This window comes from Triticum urartu, chromosome 2 (assembly GCF_003073215.2).
Source record: "Triticum urartu cultivar G1812 chromosome 2, Tu2.1, whole genome shotgun sequence".
Lineage (NCBI taxonomy): Eukaryota > Viridiplantae > Streptophyta > Magnoliopsida > Poales > Poaceae > Triticum > Triticum urartu.
The window spans coordinates 669,827,219-669,843,196 of record NC_053023.1 but is presented as its reverse complement, the minus strand read 5'-3'; the positions used below and the strand labels follow the sequence as shown (position 1 = coordinate 669,843,196).

Sequence of the window (15,978 nt, the reverse complement as noted above, 5' to 3'; positions counted from 1 at the left end):
CGCCATGTACACGTCCGACCCCAGTCCCACCCAAAATCATCTCTCGCGCCCTCGCCCTCTCCCGTGTGAACTCACCTCCACTCTTCGACACTGCATTCATGACGGCCCAAAAGCATTGCATTCACACCGATCCAGAGTGGACGCGACCGGTCACTGGAGCCGACATTAAAGTGGCGCACCGGCCAAGAGCACTGCCCACACCTGTTTCTTCGCCCCCATGCTTGTTCAATGCCGGAGAGAAGTGACTGGACGAAACATGACGACTATCTACCACATTCATACCGGCTGCCCCATCTGCCTGCCTTCCGGCATTAAACAGGCGTGACAGGCGAGAAACCAACTATGGCGTCCGCATGGACACACCATGCCGCGTGTCCTGGTCGGTGCCGGCTATTTATACGTGTACACGCCCCACTCAATCCACACCATGCCTGGTCCAGTTCCTCCTTTGTGCACCACATCCGCCATGAACGCGAGGTCTGGACCGAGGTGGTCGCCTTTGCTATCAACTAGCAAGACCATGTTGCTCGACGAATATAGGCCATCTTGCTGGCAAGCTCGTCGGAGGAAAACGACGATGAGCCGGCACCCCCTCGCACGTCGGTCCATGCCGACTTCACCATGGAGCAGGGCACATGCGCACTTCGAAGCTGTCATGGTGGAGGAGCAGCTGGCGCCGTAGCCGTTGCCGGCGTTCCGACAGGCGTAAGAGGAGCATCGGTATAACCTCACCTTTCTCGCGCATCATTGGCTGGAGGAGGGCCAAATCTATGGCGAGTTCATGAGTGAGGAGGCTGTGGCGGCCATGATTGTGAAGAACCCGAACTACATCGTCGAATAGCAGACGCTCTACAAGGCTGCGATCAACACTCGTGCTGTCTACAACGCGGTTGCATCTCGGTTGGATGCAAAAAAGTGGTGCTGGCGATTGCGGACGAAAACGCCGACAGTTGCGCATCGTTTGCGCTACTACGCCCACAAGGTTGGTCCATCCACGTCCGTCGTGGACCTCACCTCCACTGGCGACATGCAGGCCACATACTCCGATGAGAAAGAGTAGGGAATGGAAAATGGTGGCGCCTCATGTCCCATGTGGGCTAGTCCGTGTCCCATGTACTCTTCCTCATCGGCAACCCGCAACTTCACTTCCTAGGGCTCATGACCCGTCGGACATGGACACGGAGGGGAACAACAAGGACTTGGAGCACGGACGAGCGAAGATATAGACTAGATAAACTTTCGAACACTTTGGTTTAATGAAATATCTAAAAAATGCAATGGATGTGATCCAATTTAAATGAAAACATTCGGATTGCATGAATCGTTCGGTTTGCTCAAATTCCGTTTAAAATATATGCAGATGTTTGAGCCTTTGAGGTATATATGGTTTGATGTCTGGCTCCCATATCATGGTCCACGCACAGGTCCGAACGCTTTCGGATATCATGGCCGTTTTAGGAGCCTCGCCACTACGACCACGAAGCTGGCATGTTTGCAGGCACCGCCGACAGCAAGAAAGAGTAGTGCACGGTAGGTCATCGCTGCTCTGGTCCCAGAAAGGCCACCGCTCCTTCCTTTCCGTCGACGCCAAATTTGGTGGGCTCAACATCATCGGCTGATTAGTCGCTTGGCGACGAGGTGGAGGTGGACAACTTCACTTCCTGGGCCTCAGGAGGCGGAGGTTACGGAGGCGGAGCTGGAGAGCACCGAAGCGGAAGTGGAGACGGTGAAGCTTCAATTTTCTTGGTTCATGATCGGACATGAGGAACTGACGATCTACGCTTAGTTGATGCAAATGTAACGAAACTGTCATGTTTAAATTAAATCCGTATTTGATCGAATTTCGTCCGGGTAATTTTTATCGTTACCAAAATGTACGCGACCTTCCGTGTTCCCGGACTGATCCCGTGTCCGCTGATGGGGACGAAATTTGCGGCTAACAGGTTTCTTTTCTTTTGCCACCCGGTAAGTGCTCGTGCAATCCTCCTCTTCCCCTTCCTCGGCGACCTGAACCACAGGCGTGCCCTCCCGTAGCTGGAGAGCCTTTGCTGCCCTAGCACGTCTGCACGCGAGCAGCGGTTCCACGAGCAGCATCGACGGTGCGGGAGCTGCGCGGAAGCAAGCAGCGGTCGCACGCCCGGGCCCTGCAGATCTCACCGGTAAAATGTTGTTCTTTGCAAGAATACGATTGCAGGTTGGAAATGTTCAGTCCCCTGATCTGATTCTGGTCTGGCGCAGAGTGCCACGGGCGGCATCACATCTCGTGCTGTTCCTGCGTCACTGCAATTCGCGTGTTGGCCGTGACCGGAGCTTTGCCGTTGCGGGGGCGGGGTGGTGCCCGCGAGGTGTTCGGGACATTGTACGAGTCGAGCAGAGCAGATCTGCTGCACGGATAGCAAGAATGTAAGACCGTACCGTCATACCTTTTTCTCATCTCGTTGCTAAGACAATGGTTTTGAGAACTATTGGGTGGCATATTCCTCTACACACGAATTATCACGCACAATGCAACTCGATTTACCTAGCGATTCGGCCCAGCTTGTAGAAGTTCTGCACAGATTTTGGATCTCTGCGAAGTTTTCATATGCATGTAGCATCCTGTGAGATGTGATACTGGTACCAGTGAATGCAACTCACTAAGCCACTTTCTGTAAAAGAGAACATAGTAGGCCATGCAGACATGTGTAAATCATCATCTTCTACTCCCTCCGATCCATATTTAATTGTCACTGATTTAGTACAACATTATACTAAATCAGCGACAATTAATATGGACGGAGGGAGTACTATATTTTGAAGCCAACTCCAAATGAAATGCGACGAAAAGATGATGGAAGCAAATACTGAGGCAGAGAGTCAAATCATTTCTGGTAGAGCTAGATAAGTGATAACAGTAAACAGTTAGGCATGCCAGATTTTTTTGTTTGTTTTCCGAGCTAGCTAATGGTAAAGACAAAGTTCTCTCCAAGCCTGTTCTAATAACTTTCCTCACGGATAGACTGACAGAAAATAAAATTACGACTCTCCCCAGGGAGAGTAGTAGACTAGGAACTTCTTCAAATAGTTACTATGGGTGCTAATGCCTAGTTGAATATGTCAAGTGCCTGGTGTTGTGCATCCACTGCTTGAAGGATCCTCTTTGCCACTGCACAAGCATAAATTGAGGAACCTTCAGACACCTGCATTATTGTGGATGATGGAACATTACTGTCAATGACAATCGGCAATATGGGGAAAGGAGTTCCTGATGCTACTTAAAATAAATAATACTGTCAATACCTTAGTGTTAAACATGAATATGTAGTGATCACCAATAATCCCTCCAACCACATGGATGATCTCAAGATGGAATTCATCAAGAACCTTTGCAACATGAAGCAGGGAGGAGTTGGTCTTCTTCTTTTCTGTGAGCTTGATGTTTATTTCATTTTCCACTATGCGAACATCAACATGGCACTCCCTGGACCTCCTCTGAACCCATGAGCTTCTTATGGCCCCATCAAGCTGATTGTCTTGCTCATCCCTTATTGGCCTCATCGATGAGCTTTCACCATCAGCAGCGGCCTCTTCATCCAACTTTCTTATCTTTCTCCTATTAGTCCCATGCCACTTCTGTTCCACTAGGATCTTCAGTTCCTTCACTGTTCGATTCAGCTCATCTATGTATTCAATGGCATCACCTACTACTGAAGCCCTGTCATTCTAGAGAACAGTTCTGTAACACATTAGTGCCATATCAAACATATATGAGCAGTAGCCCCTAAAGGTGCAACCTAGATTTTTATGATTCTGTCACATTGTTTACGTTTTCATTGAGTAAATCAGGAAGTGTTGTCTAATCGGTTAAGGTTAGATCACTATAGAGGTCCTGGAGAGTAGTGCAATGAGGACAATAATACTTATGAAAAAAATCAATATACATATGGAATTTGATTGCTTTCATTTTCTTTCATAATTAACTAGAAGGTACAAACACACTCGATCAAGATAATGGGGTAAGTATCTGCAAAGAGCACAACGAGCAACTAGTTCATAGCAATCATGTTCCATAGGATATCAGTATCAACCTGAATATAATGTAGCAACAGAGCTTGAGAACTATTCGACAGAAAGTTCAGCAGAAGCATATTATCTAACACATGTTTCTTTGAATCTACATCAGACAGATGACAGTTTTGCGAATGGGTTTTTGTTGATGTTTTATAAAGCACTGGTTTTTCGGAATGCATAGTACTTTGGTGTTGCCACTTCTAAGCGTCTTAACACACTGAGAGTAAATGGATGAAGTTATTCAGAAATTCAATTATCTTCACAAAACCAATGAAAACTGGAAAGTGGCCTGAAATTTTAATTGTTAGCTTCTATTAATGAAGTATTCTGTACATGTAGCGTCATTGAACAAACCCTAGTGATTAACTTCTATAGTTGACTATTCTGGACATCTGATAATCATCAAATCTCCTAAACGTGCAAAATGATGAACAAGACAAACCTTGGTAGGATTGGGGAAGAGCATTCTTAAAGTCTTATACTTCACATTTAGCTGTTCCCTCCTCTCTCTCTCTGTCGCAAAGTTAGCTTTTCCTTTTCCCTTTCCGAACTCACCCTTCCCTCTTCTGCCCTCCAGTACAGTATCAAATTGCCTGTCATCCATATCCTGAAAAAGATCTCCTCCGACACTTCCAACCCCAAGCATGGCATCTCTTTCATCCTCACTGGGGAACAGCCCATAATTTTGCGGCAGTGAATGGCAGATATCCTTTAGTGCGTGAGACTGGGCAGCATGGTACCCTAACTGCAATGCCGGATCACTAGTGTACATTAATCCACTGTCAGGAATTGCTGCCACTCCTGTAAACTCACCATTAAGATCCAAATAGTTAGTACCACCACTTAGTGCTGTATCACCAAAGACTGATGCTGTTGCAGGGAACACTGGAGCCACAGTGCAGTGGAGAAGGTTTAAGAGATCAGGTGCTGGTGTGTAACCACTGTTTGGATAAAGCGCAGGATCATACTGTTGAATCTGTTGTTGCACCAATATGTTTTGTGGATCTTCGCTAAGCTGATGGTTGATTATTTGGTCTTGAATGGTGCAGATAGAAGTATCCCAGGTTGCAGTTTCCACTGGTCGCATATCCTGCTCCAAACCAATTCCTAGTTGATGCTGAAGGTGGTTGATTGCTCTTGCAGCTTCAGAAGAAAGATTGGTCGAATCAGAAAGGATATCTGCAGAAAACGACTGCACCTTGAATCTCTGTAGCTCAATATTTGTGTTGTCGTTGCATTTAGGAGCCAGAGAAGAATCATGGGTCAAAGATCCTGTCATGAGATTGTGATCATGGGAACCTTCAAAATAGTCACCTCCAACAATCATTTTGACGAAACAGTGCCTGGCACCTTCAATCCAAATCTAGAATCAACACAACATGAAAACGGATGAGCACAGAAAGAAATGCATTGAAGAACAGGATTTTGACACAGAATCAAATGCAAGAGGAAATCGAATAACAAATTCAGTAGCATCTTAGATATGGACTGATCTTGAGCTGAAATATAATGGTAATTACTTGCAGTGCACTTACTAAGGGGAAAAAATGACTCAACAGGAATGCAGCAGCAGCAGATAGAATTCGATCGGATGTGGAAATTGCAGTTGGCCTGGCTGTTTTGGTTGTTGCAAAAGAGGTAGAGCCGTGGAGTTTTAAGCTATGCAATGTGGCTGTCTGTTCTTCCGTGTAGAGAAGTCCCATATAGGATGATTAATAAGACATGAAGCAACTATGCTTGTTCCAGACCTAACAAACCCTTTACCATCTTTTTCTGTTCCCTAATCCTATTCATATTTGATGTTTGATACAATGTGCTTCAACTACCACATGCTCAGTAGCCAATCAGCAAAATGTTTAGTAGCACGGAATAATTTGTAATGGTAATACAACTCAGTAAGTGCAAGATGATCAGTAAAATGAAGCACATGAAATCCATGGTGGCTGAATCTTTTGATGTTCAATCTCACCAACTAAGACTTAAAGAAGCAACTGTTAATCAGGAATTACATCTAGCGAGCAGTAGCAATAAGCACTAGAAGAGAACGTACCTATCTTTTTGGTACAGCTGCCTGATGATTGAATGAGCGAGGCTTTGTTCATGAAGCTGCAACTCAAAGACTCATGAAGCCTTGTTTCTGTGCTATGCCAAGAATATTATAGCGGCAAGTCATGAAACCATAATTTGGTTGTCACACAAAAATGATGGGATAGAAAATAACAGAATGCGCCCATACTAAAGGTCAATGCGAAGGACTATCATATGGTTATTATTGTTTCTGTTATTATCAGGAGACAGAAACGAGAAAGACGGAAAGCTCACACCCTTTGAATTTGGCATCTTTGATGTTATTCACCCATAGGAAGTTGAGAAATGTAGGTCATGCCTTCTGCCCCCTTACCATATTTTATGAATGCACTGGTGTAGTTATTCTCTCAGAAACTAGAGCTACAACTACCTACAAGATTGCAAGTATCCAAAGAATACATGATCTTGTATTATGGAATATTCATATCAGCCTTATTCTTTTGAGGATCTGTGTTTCTGTATATATTGGTGTGATGTTCTTGGTTTGCTAAAATATGATAAGTTTAGACATTTTTACTTTATGGTACCGATTATTGTGTATGAAGCAGGTCAGTAGCATTAAATCCGTTTTTCTAGTAAGCTCGCCGCTTCGAGAAAAATGTAAAACTGAGGGACGAGCATGATAAAAATTGCATGTCTGTTAGTGTATCTGGTTGTTATTGTGGTATAGGATTTGTTAGGATTGATTGTTTCTCCTAAAATGTCACTAATGTGGCATCATATCTTCAGATTCTGTTGTACGTGTGTATAATTTACAGAGAAGTGGTATTATAATACTAAACCTTTATATTTTGCATTTTCACCAGGGTTAATATTGCACTTATACTCTACCTTCGAAATATTCTCTAAAGTAAGGAGGCCTGCCTAAATGGACCAATGTGAGTGATGGATGACTTGGATTTAAAATATAACCAACAGTTCTGGATTAAAGCTATGGACTATAGAGTAACAGATAGTAGCGCAATCTCCTTTGACACCAGACACCTACTTGGTTTATGCTTAAGTTCCATGACATCTCCCTTGTCTCAATGGCAGGGTCTGCTAAGAGAACACCAATTTTGTTGTCTCAGTGGCAGGCACTTATGCCTTATTAGTTTGTTGCACCTGTGATGGATCCCAGATGGTGTATCTGCCACCAATGTTTGCTGTTACCTGATTTGCTTATGCTGAAATATCCTGCAAACTATATTGCCATTGAACTGCTAACACTACAGGATTGAATTTCGAAGATGGAACTTATGACTCTCGAAGAGTTGTCCTGAATGTCTCCAGCACACCCTCTGTTGCATTGCTCGGATCTTCAGCATTCTGACCCTTTGAGAGCCGAAAGCCATTTCTTGAAGCAAAACAGAGTTTGATCATTCGCGGTGGGTTCTCGAGAAGGAGTACATCATAGCTTTCTGTACTTACAAACAGTCCATTTGTGCTTTCTCAGCTGATGTGTTTGTCATCTTGATAGCACCGTGCGTCCTTCCAAACATAGCCAGCACATTTCTGTTATGCTCTGACATGTCGTCGCGCAAGCATGTTAGTGTAATGAATGCAGTTTGCACTTCTTGGGGCAGCATGCATGCAGGGTCTCATGCTCATCAGATTTTACCCCACAACTCCTAGGAGCTACTGTACTTACTAGCACGCGCAGCGCACATCGACGGCGTCCACAGAACTTTCAGCCATGCACAACGTCTCTTCATCTGAACTTGTCGACGAACGGACTACTGAACTGCGTAAAGCAACCAGCGGTACCTTGTGTCTGGATTAGTGGCGCACGGACTGAGACTTGAAGCTCCTGTGATTCACGGGCCTTGCGAGTTTAGATATCCTAATATTTTTTGTTGGCTCGTGTACATGGTCACAAGTTCTTCTGTTCTTGTGGTTATCTTGTGCTCTGTGCTGTAGCGACATAAGGCTATGGGGCGGAAATGTGGTGGATAGCCATTTTGGCGTGTTCATTTCCTCCTGGCTTCATGAAACTGTACCTAACAAGAGAGGACGTGTGGTGCCCGGAGTATTTCATGTAACGGAGTATTTCCTCTTGGCTTCATGAATCTATACTCTATAATATGTTTATACGCATCCGTGTGTAGTCTTTGTTGAAATCTTTAAAAAGACTTGGATTTAGAAACAGAGAGGGAGTAGTACGTGCTACGTATCCTGTAGAAGGGGCGGGGAAGACGTACGTACATACCGTACATCTCATGCCCTCCTTGCTCCGGCTGGATTGTTGGCACGCGGAATGCGTTCGCGGATTCCGCGGCGCACCCTCGTAACGGCATTCTTCCGTGCAAAAGACATCCACTGTACCTGTACGGGCTCCTTCCGTTGCCGCAGCTCTCGGTTGAAAAGCGGATGTCCCTTCAACCGACCTTTTCTTCTCTTTCCCTCTCTCTGTCTCAACCCTCAAGGCCAGTCGCCTCCAGAGTGCTGAGTGCACGCAGCTGTTCCTAGAAGTTCACGGTGGCGATTTTTTTCTTTCTTTTCTTGAGCACATCATTAGAGCATTTACAGCCGGGCGTCTCAAACCGATCTCATACGTCCGGGTGGGCCGTCCGGTCACTGTCCAGTCACGTTTTTTTAGACCAAAACGATCCTCGAACGTTGCTGACATCATTAGAGTGCGCAGCCGTTCGTGGCCTCTGCGCCGGCAGTTCCGGCAGAGCAGTCCTCTCTCCCGTCCTCGCCTGGGGGATGTCGTCTCCGGCCCGGACGTCACTGTGGTACGTTCGGCAACTCTCTGGCTCCGCATTGCACTTGATGTGTTCGACACGTTGTCTGACCGGATTTTTTGTAATTTTGTTAGGGAAAACGATGGGTTCCGATGCTTCGTCCGACGAGGAGTATGGACCGATGGAGCTTGACCAAATCATTCCAGACGAGTTCTTCGATTCCTCGGATTCGGGCGAAGACGTGGACACGATTATGCTCATGAGCATGCAAGAGTAAATGGACCGCCAAGTGGAGCATATTCTCAACTTCAAGGGCTCAATCAAAGGAAGAAGAGTGATCAACCGGGATAGGGTGTCCGGAGCAAAGCTATTGTACAAAGACTACTTTACTCCCAAGCCTGCTTTCCCGGATGATCCATAGTTTCGTTGCCGTTTTCGTTTGCGGGAACCATTGTTCTTGCGCATTGTGAAGGGAGTGGAGGCACACGACGACCACTTCACCCTCACAAGACATTGCTGCGGACAACTCTCTTTCTCTCTCGAGCAGAAGTGCACGGCTGCTCTGAGGATGATTGCACTTGGTACTGCTGCGGATGTCGTTGGTGAGATGGTCAGGATGGGGGAGAGCACCTGCTTGAAGATTACTGTCAAGTTTGGCCGTGTCGTGGTGGAGGTGTTTGGACCTAAGTATCTCGGAGAACCAAATGTGCAGGACACGGAGAAGTTGTTGGCTATTGGACAGGAAAGGGGGTTTCCAGAAATGCTCGGATCAATTGATTGCATGCATTGACAATGGAAGAACTGCTCCAAAGATTTGCGGAGAATGTATCAAGGTCACACCAAAGAGGCAACCATCATACTAGAAGCGGTGACATCACATGACTTATGGATTTGGCATGCTTTCTTTGGAATGTCGGGTTCTCACAACGACATGAACGTGCTTCAATGATCTTCGGTGTTCAGGACTCAGGAGGCTTTGCAATGGGGAATCACTGCCATGCAATTACACCGTCAACGGCCGAGACTACAACATGGGACGATACTATCTTGCCGATGGTATCTATCCTCAGTGGGCGGCGTTTGTGAAGACCATATCCGAGCCGCGTGGCAAGAAATAGAGCCACTTTGCAACAATGCAGGAAGAGGCTAGGAAGGATGTGGAGAGGACATTTGGTGTGCTTCAACCTCGTTGGGGAATTGTGCAGAGTGCAGCGATGTGGTAACCAGAAACTTTGTGGCAGCTAATGACATGTTATATTATTCTGCACAATATGATTGTCGAGAATGAGGGTAATGGTGTAACCCAAACCCATGATTTCTAAGCACCTGCAGAACAAGTTGAAAACCCGAAAGATGATCTTGTGGAGCGCATGTGGACCCACAATGGCAAGCAAGAAGCCAATGCTTGAGTTTGACGCTTAAAATAAATTTTATGTAAACACTATCTATACTTTGTACCAACATTTACTATTTAACGTGCGACGTCGTGCATAGCTCTGTCCTCGGCTCAATCTCGCGGCGCGACGAGACGAGCGAGGAGGAGGAGCGCGCGTGTAGGTCTCCTCTTCTCATGCTCATACAAGTGGTAGAAGAGCTCATCTTATAAAGAGGTGCAACTCTCTCTCAAATTTCGGGATGGGACTAAACTTTAATCTCACTCACTCCACTTACATGTGTGCATGACTGGGCCAAGAGAATTTCAGAATTTTAGTTAGGCTTTGGGCCAAAGACCTACTAGCAAAATTCCAATAGGTGGTCGTCTTGTCGACGTGCATTGCGGCTCTCGAGTATTCCTTTCTTTGGAGCTTTTTTTAGGGCGAGGGTCTGGCTCGATTACGTGTGGGCCATAAGGGTCGTGGATTGGTGTTCAATGTCGCGACTCGAGAGTCAGAGTCGAGCTTCAGTTGAAAAGAGAAAAGAGATTCCAATTCTAACTGCCGTCTCCCATGGAAAATCAGTTGGAGCTCCAAAACACGTGGACTGTCGTGTACACGTCCATCTACGAGCGAGGAGGAGGTGCCTAATTTTTGCTTTGGTAGCGAGAAGGTGGAATGGGCTTTAGGATCTCTAACTCAGTAACTCTATCAATCCACTAAAGCTGACGGGCACCGACCGCCTGTTACTTTGACACCCCAAGCTGAAATTCAAAGGTGGTTGGCTCCGGCAGCGGGTTTCTCCAAGATCAATGCTGATGGTGCAGTGGCAAAGTTCAGACATGAGGGAGCTGTTGCAGCAGTTTGCAGGGACTCCGATGGCCTTTTTCTGGGATCTTCGGCGGTTGTTTACCGGGAAATCACTGACCCTCTTATCTTGGAATCTTATGCTTGTAGAGAAGCGCTGTCACTTGGTGATGATCTTGCTCTTCAACACATTATGGTGGCATCAGACTGTCAAGGTGTGCTGAAGGACATATCGAACGGGACAGGAGGGCCTCATGGAGCTATCATACATGAAATAGTGGAGCGTAGTGCTAGTTTTACTTCTTGTCGTTTTAGTCATGAGCGTAGAAACTTTAATTTTAAGGCTCATAATCTTGCCAAGTTCGCCTGTAACTTAGGCTTGGGTAGACATAACCCCACGACCCAAATCGTGTACCTATGAACATTCTCTTGAATCAATAAAGTGGCGAGATTTTCTAAAAAAAAATCAATCCACTAAAGCTGACGGGCACTTTGCTGCGCCAATTTTTGTTGTCGTGTCCATTGTGTATTTTCAATCATCTGATGGTCGATGCCAGCGTTGCACTCTTTGTTTTTGTGTTCATTAATTGTTGTGGCTAGTTTTGTTATTGACTTTTGATCGGACATCGGGTTTACCTATGAGTGCAGGAGCGGTGAATGGATGTGGGTGTTGTGTTCTTACTTATATGATATTCGTTGTCATTCAATGCCACACGTGTCACATGTGACACATGACCTAGAAAAATCTACATGCACACCATGTACACTACATATGCTGGATCTAAGTGGCTGAAAACAGCGAACATCCTCTTACAACCGGAACCCCCTTGTCCAATTGAGATTCTAATTTTTAGAGAGCTTGGTATTTTTAGAGATGTGGACATTTTCTTTATGATGAAGAAGGCATACATCATACATAAGAGTATGACACAGAAGGATCCAATTATTCTAATGGCGTGGTCGGCCGAAATACCAGTCAAACGTGGGCACCATCACGCCAACTCGGGTTCAACGTGAGACAAACAAGCAAATAAACAAACAAACAAAAATCAGGCACCAGCTGGAATCAAAATGCAATATTTTTTTGCAGGGTAATGAAGAGCTTTATTCAAACGATAAGGCGCCAGCACTATCAGTCATGAGGCTGGTTACCAGCAAACCCGGAGGAGAGTCCATCCAACACTCCGACACCTCCAATGTGCTCGCATGTCTCGCACAAAGGTGAGCCGGGAGATTGGCATGTCTCTTTACATGTAGAATATCAAAAGAAATGAAACTAGCAGCTAGCTCCTCAATATCTAAGAGTAACGGCGCTATCAGAGAGCACGAAGTACGGCGCGAGTTCCAGAGGTTCACTACATTCAAACAGTCAGTCTCAATCTGCACTCGCGTAAATCCACGAAGTAGAGCCACCACCACACCTTCACGTACCGCGGTTGCTTCTGCCACAAGTGGATCGGTGATGCCAGGGATTGGTTTGCACCAAGCCGAGATGAATGATGAAGTGGACCGAGCCACTCCACCAATGCCTGCTCTATGCTCCAATAGGGAAATTGTAGCATCAGTATTAATCTTGATAACCTCACCATCAGGTGGTCGCCACCCATGACCTGGTAGAATGCTGGCATGCTTTGGCGGAAGCTCCAGCACTGCCAGCGCATCTCTAATCATCTGCACAGATTGCTTTGGATCCATACTGGCCTTGTCATGAGTAATATTGTTTCGAGATGTCCATATAGCCCACATCATCGAAATGATCTTAGCTTGGTCCGAAAGATCGAAACGAGGATCGCAAAGAATATCCCTGGACCATGTCATCTCATGTAGCTCCGGAAGCTTGATGCCCAACCAATCGCGGGCTTCAATCCAGAACCGATTTGCATGAGAACATTGTATCAATGCATGATACATGTCTTCATCCGCTGACAGGCATATTTTACACCTGGCCAATGTTGCTATGTGTCTGTATTTGAGGGTGCTCTCGACAGGAAGGATCCCCCTAAGCACTCGCCACCAGAACACGCGAACTTTGGGCACAACATTCAGCTTCCAAAGCTTCGTCCACATCTGTTTATTCGTCAATGAAGATTCAATTACCGACCCTTCTTCTAGAGTACGATGCTCGTTGCGAATCATGAGAGTCCGGTAAGCCAATTTTACAGTGTACACACCAGTTTTCTCCGCTGACCATGCCCAGCTGTCATCACCTCCCATCCGGCGCAAAGGGATATTTAGTATAGCTTCTGCCTCCGGGGTGATAAAATTGTTTTGCACTATGTTGATTTTCCAGGTCCCAGACTCGGCATCAATCAAATCTGAAACCGAGTTCAAATCTGCCGTACCGATGTGAGTGGACGGCTTCATTGCGATCAGCCCCGGTATCCACGGATCTCTCCAAATCGAGACCGTCGAACCATCTCCAATTCTTCTGATCATGCCAGCATTCAGAGCTTCCCTGCCTGCCAAGATAGCTCGCCAGGTAGCCGAAGCGTGCCGCTGTGCTCGGGCATCGAGAAAGTTAGTATGAGGGAAGTACTTCCCTTTGAGCACTCGCGCGCACAGCGAGTCCGGACTTGTAAGGAGCCTCCATCCATGCTTCCCCAGAAGGGACAAGTTAAACAGTTCCAGATTCCTGAAACCCATCCCGCCTTTCACTTTCGCGGTTGCAAGTGTATTCCAATCCAACCAATGTAAGGATCGGCGGTCAAGAGAACTACTCCACCAATATCTTGCCATACATGAGGTGATTCCTTTGTAAACTTTCTTCGTCAACTTGAAACAACTCATGAAAAAAGCCGGGATCGCCTGAGCCACCGACTTCAATCGCACTTCCCGTCCCGCGCATGAAATCATGCGTTCGGTGCCTCCCTGCAACTGGCTCCAGATCCTTTCTCTGAGATGTTCGAAGGTTCCACTCGTTATCCGTCCTGTTGCTGTTGGCAAACCAAGATACCTTTCATTAAAAGCCTCCACTGATATACCAAGAATGACTTTCAATCTTTGTCTCACCAGATCGCTTGTGTTTGGACTGAAATATATGGAACTTTTTTCCCGGTTCATACTTTGGCCAGAACAGTCCTCATAGATCCGAAGAACACGATTCAACCTGTGGGCATTATCCTCCTTTGCATTCATAAATATAAGACTGTCGTCTGCAAAAAGAAGATGATTGATCCAAGGTGAATTATTGCTCACTCTAATTCCTCTGTCCACTTGAGCACCACCCAAGCGCTTGAGTAGCGTTGTAAAACCCTCAGCACAGAGTAAGAACAAGTAAGCTGAGTAGGGATCGCCCTGGCGAAGACCCCTAGAAGGTGTGAAGTAAGGCAGTAGCTCCCCATTCACACGCACTGTAAACTTGACAGATGTCACACATTTCATTGTCAGTCTAACAAAACTTGAGCTGAAACCCAACTTTAGCATAATAGCTTCGAGATAGTGCCATTCAACACAGTCGTAAGCTTTCATCATATCGAGTTTGACAGCACAAACATGATTCTTGCCCTTCTTCCTTCTTCTCATCTCATGCACACTCTCATAAGCAATTAAAACATTATCAGTGATTAGTCTAGTAGGAATAAAGGCACTTTGCTCTTCACTTATGATATCACCAAGAAACTCCCTCATTCTGTTGGAAATGCATTTCGAAGCAATCTTATATAGGACAGAACATAAAGAGATTGGACTATATTGAGAGATGCGCTACGAGTATATGACCTTTGGAATAAGCATTATGGAGGTGTCATTCATACCCACCGGCAACTCCCCTCCATTTAGGAAGTCCAGCACAGCCGGCACTATATCTACTTTGAGTAGCTCCCAGTGCCGCTGGAAAAACCCGCCGTGAATCCATCCACCCCTGGTGCTTTGGAAGGCGACATCTGAAATAGGGTCGTCCTCACCTCATCAGCAGTAAAGGGTTTTTCAAGGTACTCGTTCATTAACGGCGTCACTCTTGGTTGAACAAGATTAAGAAGTTCATCCATAGGCTGAAAACCCTGAGAGGTGTATAGTGCTTCATAAAAACCTTGAACCTCAACTTGATCATCTGCACTTGTTTGACACGTTGTGCCATCTGCCCGCTCCAAGCACTCGATCTTATTCACGCGTTTCCGATGAGCAGCTTGAGCATGAAAATAGCCGGTATTACGATCTCCCTTTCATAGCCACAACACCCTGGATCGTTGCCTGACCCAGATTTCCTCCTGTCGAAGAGCCTCACGTAACTGTTTCCCCAATGCCTTTTCCTCTGCCGTTGGGCCGCGCCCCAAAGATCGCGCCCACAAGCGATCGAGTTTAGCCCGCAGTTTCTTCACTTTTCGCGTAAGGTTCCCGAATTCCTTCGCCCCCCAAGTAGACAGCACCTGCTGCATAGCACCTAGGGCACTTACCACCCCGGCTAAACCCTGTTGTCCAGCTCCTTTCTGCCACTCTTGGAGCACACGTTGGTCGTACTCAGCATGAGTTTGCCACACGTCCTCGTATCTGAATTGCTTAGCAGCTTTGGCCCCTGCGTCGGCCAAGTTTTGCCTTAGGTCTACCATCACAAAGCAATGATCAGACTCCATGGTGCCAATATGCCTAACATGTGTGTTAGGAAACAAACTGATGAACTGCATGTTGCCAAGCCCTCGATCAAGCCTGGCTACATTTGCATTGCCCCTTTGTCCATTATCCCACGTGTGCTCCGCTCCAGACCACCCAAGATCACACAGCGAGCAATCATCAATGGCTTCTCTGAAAGCCCTCATTTGATATTCAGGCCGATCCGCGTTTGAGAAGTGTTCAGATGCATTCATAGTCTCATTGAAATCTCCAACACAAAGCCAAGCATCATGCTGTATTCCGAAAAGAGTTCGAAGAAACCGCCAACTATGTGGTCGGTCCTCCACTTTTGGGGCTCCATAGAACCCCGTGACCCTCCATACTTGCGACGCTCGGGTCTTCTTTCTAACCACAACATCGATATGACACGAGCTGTAGTTCTTAAGCTC

The 15,978-nt window shown here is 46.3% G+C and overlaps 1 protein-coding gene and 1 long non-coding RNA gene across 6 annotated transcripts; one reads left to right on the top strand and one right to left on the bottom strand.

The window, feature by feature from the left end:
- The first annotated feature begins 1,915 nt into the window (after positions 1–1,915).
- LOC125539610 lies at positions 1,916–7,305 on the top strand. 4 transcript variants are annotated; one of them, XR_007296908.1, is made up of 4 exons: positions 1,916–2,159; positions 2,239–2,403; positions 6,945–7,016; positions 7,174–7,305. It is a non-coding gene; the product is annotated as an uncharacterized LOC125539610 (long non-coding RNA). The 4 variants fall into 4 exon arrangements; XR_007296907.1 differs by lacking the exons at positions 6,945–7,016; positions 7,174–7,305 and adding exons at positions 4,930–4,974; positions 5,100–5,376 and having other exon boundaries at positions 1,917–2,159; XR_007296905.1 differs by having other exon boundaries at positions 1,919–2,159; positions 6,945–7,305.
- Positions 2,829–6,937, bottom strand: LOC125539608 (transcription factor EAT1-like). Of its 2 annotated transcripts, XM_048703105.1 has the most exons (4): positions 6,101–6,937; positions 4,493–5,413; positions 3,280–3,702; positions 2,829–3,179 (listed from the first exon to the last, which is right to left on the bottom strand). In XM_048703105.1, exons 2-4 carry the CDS (start codon positions 5,375–5,377, stop codon positions 3,084–3,086), a joined length of 1,404 nt encoding a protein of 467 aa, XP_048559062.1. In that variant the 5' UTR covers positions 5,378–5,413; positions 6,101–6,937; the 3' UTR covers positions 2,829–3,083. The 2 variants fall into 2 exon arrangements, with proteins under 2 accessions (XP_048559062.1, XP_048559061.1); XM_048703104.1 differs by lacking the exon at positions 6,101–6,937 and having other exon boundaries at positions 4,493–6,094.
- Positions 7,306–15,978: the final 8,673 nt, after the last annotated feature.